The sequence below is a fragment of the Triticum dicoccoides genome, chromosome 5A, assembly GCF_002162155.2.
Source record: "Triticum dicoccoides isolate Atlit2015 ecotype Zavitan chromosome 5A, WEW_v2.0, whole genome shotgun sequence".
Lineage (NCBI taxonomy): Eukaryota > Viridiplantae > Streptophyta > Magnoliopsida > Poales > Poaceae > Triticum > Triticum dicoccoides.
The window spans coordinates 268,157,502-268,163,362 of NC_041388.1; the positions used below are offsets into that span (position 1 = coordinate 268,157,502).

The window sequence follows — 5,861 nt, forward strand, 5'->3', positions numbered from 1 at the left end:
ATGGGTTCACCAAATTGTTATGGGATCCATTATATACCATTTCATTTAGGATTTGTTTGATTCAAATGAATTTCATAGGGTTTTTTTAGGATTAGAATCCTTAGATATTTGTTGTATATTGGTCATTTGATTTGTAGGATTGAATCCTATAGAATTTTTCTTAAGGAATCACTTGAAGTGGATTTCATAGAAAATCTAGCATCCACACCAATCTCTTGGAAAAATTATCTTATTTTTGTATAATACATCCAAACAAACTCAAATCTTGTAGGATTCGAATGGGAATGACATTTCAATCTTCTGTTTTTTACAATCCCACAAATCAAAGAGGCTCTCGGTAGGAATCTAAACATAAGCTCAAATATAATTTTGTTTTTTTTAAAAGTCTCATGCGCTTGCACAATATCTCACTCTACTCCCTCTCCTGAATCCTCCAAAACTCCCGTGCTCATTTCTTGTGCAACATCCAAAGAGACATTTTATAAAATTCCTGTATTTTGAACTCCCAAATTCATACGGCATATAGCATCTAAATATCACTACCTCCAATCTAAAATAAGTGTCGCAGTTTTGAGCTAGAACTATTTTGGATTGAAGGGAGTAGGAGGAGGTCGTGACTGGCCGGTGGGCCCCACCCGCCAGTGACATTGCAATGGAACCGAGACCTCTCCTACATGCAACAAACCGAACAGAGCCCCTCGGAATAATCCAAACGTTACGGCAGAGGACACCCTGGACAAGCACGGCACACGCGCGTGGGGCCCACACACCAGCCTGCGGAGACAGTGCGCTTCACGCAGTTCAGCCTCCCAGGGCTAGAAGGGTAACTTCCGGTGCCGTGACAGCTGTATGCCTCGCGTCTTTAATAGGAGTACCCACTAAACCTCTTTAAAAAATTGTAAATTCCGACTATGACCCTCACCAAGAATTCTCTCCGCTCCTCCACTTCACTCCCCGCTCTCCTTCGATCTCAATCCCCAAACCCTCTCCTCCTCCTCCCCCCGCGTCGCAATCGTCTCAAATCCCGTCGCCACCGGTCTCTCCGCTCTGATTCCTCCGAGACTGATTCGCTCCAGAACCTGTTCTTACTCTCTCGGGGGCAAAAAAAAACCCAATCTTGTTTTCACAGTCCTGTCTTTGTCCCGTCGTAGCTTCCATCTCCATTGCTGCTGCGCTCGAGGTTGCCCCGTAGAGAGCTGTCCCGCCCGTGCGGGGTGGGCGCAGTAAATGCGCGTCCTTGTGGAGAATCCCAAGGTTTCCCGCGCCGAATCTCGTCCTTGTTCCCCCGAGTTAAGAGGTGGAGGTGGTAATTCTTCGTACGCGCGCCAATCTTTGCCGCGTTCGTGGATGACGAGGGGATCCTCCTGACTCTTCTTCTCGAGCTTGCCTCCCACCCTCCTGGCTTTCTCACCACACCTGGATTCCTGGCGGAGCCGTGGTGCCCATGGATTTCCTATTATGCGTCTGCCTCCTCCAACTGCTGTTCTTGCGCTCTTCTCCGGTGGCGGCGCAGCAGCCGACGCCGTCGCCGGCTAGGGCCCTGGACGCAATGCTGCAGGAGTACGCGTACCGGGCCCTCGTCCGGCCGCGCACCGGCATCGTCTACAATGCCACCGTCCCCGGCAACCTCACCGGCGTCTCGGTGTCCGCGCTCCGCCTGCGCAGCGGCAGCCTCCGGAGGAAAGGTTTGTCCCAGTACTTTCAGTTCGGCCTGCCCACCGGCGTCATTGCGCAGCCGCGCGTGGAGAGGATGCTGCTCGTGTACCACAACCTGGGCAATTGGTCGCAGCACTACTACCCGCCTCCCCCCGGCTACACCTACCTCTCGCCGGTGCTTGGACTGCTAGCCTATGATGCTGCCAACCTTTCGGCAGTGGGGTTGCCGGAGCTGAACATCGTCGCGTCAGGAAGCCCGATTCTTGTACATTTCAGCAATGTCAGGGCGGCGCCGGCAGGCCGCCCAGCACCACGGTCACGGTGTGTGTGGTTCGACTTGGATGGTGTGCCGCAGTTCCGGGACCAAGAGGCAAGCAACGTGTGTGCTACGTATCGCCAAGGGCACTTCTCGATAGTGGTGAACTCCAGTGAGGTTGCTCCTGCTCCATTGCCACCAGGCGCAATTGCCCCGCCGATACCGGCTGCCGGAGGTCCTACCAAGGGGGGCTCGCAAGCTTGGAAGGTTGCCGTTGGCGTGGTTGGGGGCGCCATAGCATTGGGGCTGTTATCTTCAGCTCTTCTGTGTCTGGTGAGGCATAAAAGGGCCAAGAAGTTGGAGGTGATGGAGCGGAATTCAGAGGTTGGGGAGACATTGCGCATGGCGCAGGTTGGGCGGGCGCAAGCACCTGTAGCGCTGTGGACACGAACAAAACCGGTGATCGAGAGCGAGTATGCTGCATAGTTTGTTTTGGATTTTCTGCAGAGTTTAACCATCACTAACAATGCCCGGAGGCATGGAATTTGTCCATCAGTCAGGGGTTGCTAATTACTGAAGTCAGGGCTCAGCTTCAAAGCACTCTTTTGGTGGGTTTATTTCGAAGGTTAATTTTTATGCGATGGCTATAATTGATGTTCATAATTGCCATGTTCATGCCAAGGAGCTCTGTTCATCTCCAAAGCAGTGGAGAAGTGAATGTATCAAGTCAGATTTGGAATTCCTCAAAAAAAATAAAATTGGGACGCTGTATTTCAGAGGAAGTAGATTAGCGGTAAAGCTGGGTAACACTCACTGCAAACGACATGGTTTTTGTTGAAATTAATTCTAGTTTTGGATCAGTTCCATTTTAGCACTGTTTGGTTTTCCTGTCCAGACATCTGTTGAGATGATTACATGATGATGTACATGCCATTTTGGTAATTAGCCTGATAACTTATTTTTCATGGTTACTTGTTGTAAGATACAGTCCTGTATGTGGTGTGAACTATCCGTTATCTTCTCGCTACAGTTCTTGTTCCGCAGTCTGTTGATGATTTGGTGTTATGGTCGAATTCCAAATTAATATGATACTCGAAGCTTACTAGGGTGTCATTATCATTTCCCTAAGAAAAAGGTAGCATTACCATTGCTCAGAAATTAGCATCAACAATGCTGGAATAGGGCTGTTGCTGACTGAAGCTTTAGATGACTGACGGTTTAAACAAGAGGCGTTCTATTTATGGTATAATTTAATACGAAATCGTTACACAACTCTTCACTTTTAATTAACATTAACATGTACCCGGACTAATTTATGAAAGTGTAATTCTTGTTATGCTTTAACAATGTCATTTATCAAAGTATGCATTCCCAGGTCCTCTTGTTGCAAATTTTCTTCGGAAGTGGGCTTGAACATCCTCCAACTTGTGAGCTGGCTTCAGGTCATACTTTCTGACTGTTCTGGGCATGTGTTTTGTATATATATACTTTGCACACGTTTATTATTGTGTTGGAAGATTATGTAATCTCGAGGAAACCGATGATTAGCTGTTGTCACAACTTAAATCATTATGTTTTAGCTGCCAATGTGTGTTGCCAGTTTCAAAGTTGAGAGTGCGCATTCTTTATAGGTGCCTTGTTTTCAGTGGATGTGTTTGCTGAAGTGTGTGGCAGAAGCAAACCGGAGTGCTGAATTGGTTGCACATGCTGCATCTGCAAGCAAATGCATTGGTTTATTCTGGAACAAATATAACGCATATATGGAAGCGGTTAATCTGAGCTCGAGCTCATGTGAGCTCGGATGCACAGTAAAAAAATGAAAACAATTCTTCTTTAAAAATCTGATTTCTTTTGTGTAAACATTGACAAAAGTTTTGCTTGCTTGTGAAGTTTCATCAGAAAAAATTGTTGTAAACATTGTCAATGTTTGCTTAAAAAAACCATATTTTTTATTTTACTGTTTACCCGAGCTCATGTGAGCTCGAGCTGATATAGATTGCACGAAAAGAAAATAGATGAGTGAGTGCTACAGGAAATATGCTCATGCATCTCATTAGTCAGGATCTGTGATACTATCACTTGTTTTGAAGCTATGCTGCACTGGGACAAGTACTACTGGACTGGTTGGTAATACTCCCTCCGTTTTAAAATATAGTGCTTTCTTTATTCCCGTGCTTCAATTTTGACCATAAATTTAACCAACGAGACCGATTGTGGTGGGAGCAAAAGTTATACCAGTGAATTCGTATTCAAAAGAAGTTTTCGATTATATAATTTTTTTCTTCCGCCGCAATCGCTCCCGTTGGTTAAATTTATGATTAAAGTTCGACCTCGGGAAGTGCGGGCGCACTATATTTTGGAATGGAGGGAGTACAATATTTGAATGGAGGACTGGCTGTGATTTGGTGCCTTCATCCTTGTACAAGATTCATTTGTCCATATTTCCTCTTCCTGCAGTATTTTGTTCTTTCTTTCTTCTTTTCGGCAGATGGATCTTCAGATTTTCTTTCAATCTCAAGCATGATTTAAGCCCGACAGCCCCAAGTGAGCCCATTTAGTACTTCATGGGCTGGCCAGGAAGTACTCCATGGTATGTTATCAACATGGACGGCCCATGTTCAACTAAAAAAACACATGGGCTGGCCATGTAGGCTACAAGCCGCGCGTTCTGGCCCAAATAAAAGTCCCAAATGAAACCCTGCCATCTCAAACAAAACAAAATCTCTCTGTTGCCCTAAAAAACAAAAACAAAAATCTCCTTGTTGCCCTCAGCTTTTGCCTGCAGCTTACATCCATACGTCTGAGAAATCTGTGTATTTTTTAGAACGGTTCGTGTGTTCATCCTGCTTTATTATACCACATGGCCGAGCCTCTTTATGGAGCATGACTTGGCTAAGGCAAGAAATATGAAGCTGGTGTTATGCCTATTTGAACAATTGACCGGGTTAAAGATAAACTTTCATAAGAGCGAGCTGTTCTGTTTTGGTAAGGCCAAAGATGAACATGATGCTTATAGGCAATTGTTTGGATGTGAGTTGGGAGAGCTACCATTCTCATACTTGGGAATTCCCATCCACCATCGTAGGCTAACGAACAGAGAATGGAAGTGTATCGAGGACCGATTTGAGAAGAAACTGAGCTGCTGGAAGGGCAAGCTCATGTCATATGGAGGCCGATTAATCCTTATTAATTCGGTGCTCACAAGTATGCCGATGTTTCTTCTTTCATTCTTTGAGGTACCAGTTGGTGTTAGGAAGAGACTGGACTTCTATAGATCGCGGTTCTTTTGGCAGGGTGATGAGCTTAAAAGAAAATATAGGCTTGCTAAGTGGGATATCATCTGTAGACCGAAAGACCAAGGGGGTCTGGGTATTGAGAATCTAGAAATTAAGAATAAATGCCTTCTTAGCAAGTGGCTGTGGAAGCTTTCGTCGGAAAATGATGCTATATGGGCTCAAATCCTTCGCGGCAAGTACCTCCAGTCAAAAACCTTGTCACAGGTCGCAGTAAGGCCTACCGACTCGCCCTTCTGGAAGGGTCTCATGAAGGTCAAGCAGGCTTTGTTTAATAGGACAAAGTTTGTTGTTGGAAACGGCACGAGTGCACGTTTCTGGGAAGATACTTGGCTCGGTGACACACCCTTAGCCATCCAATATCCCTCCTTGTACCGCATTGTTCAACGACGTGAGGTGTCCGTTGCATCGGTCTTTCAATCTATCCCCCTTAATATACGGTTCAGACGAGTGCTAGCGGGCAATCGTTGGGAAGAATGGCTCCGTCTGGTTAGGAGACTGATGGCAGTGCAGCTTTCTCAACAACCCGATGAATTATGCTGGAAGTTGACTAAATCTGGAGTATTCACGGTTAAATCAATGTATATTGATGTAATTAATTTGAACTCCATTCCTACGTCCAAACATGTGTGGGATGTCAAAGTTCCTTTGAAAAT

At 45.7% G+C, this 5,861-nt stretch overlaps 1 protein-coding gene across 1 annotated transcript; it reads left to right on the top strand.

Annotated features, from left to right (window-relative positions):
• Positions 1 to 908: 908 nt before the first annotated feature.
• LOC119300937 lies at positions 909 to 2,899 on the top strand. The gene has a single exon (XM_037577844.1). The coding sequence runs from the start codon at positions 1,445 to 1,447 to the stop codon at positions 2,396 to 2,398; it is 954 nt and encodes a 317-aa protein (XP_037433741.1). The 5' UTR covers positions 909 to 1,444; the 3' UTR covers positions 2,399 to 2,899.
• Positions 2,900 to 5,861: the final 2,962 nt, after the last annotated feature.

Excerpts from the sequence above, each read along its gene's own strand:
- LOC119300937 (XM_037577844.1), top strand. The coding sequence starts at position 1,445 with ATGGATTTCCTATTATGCGTCTGCCTCCTCCAACTGCTGTTCTTGCGC.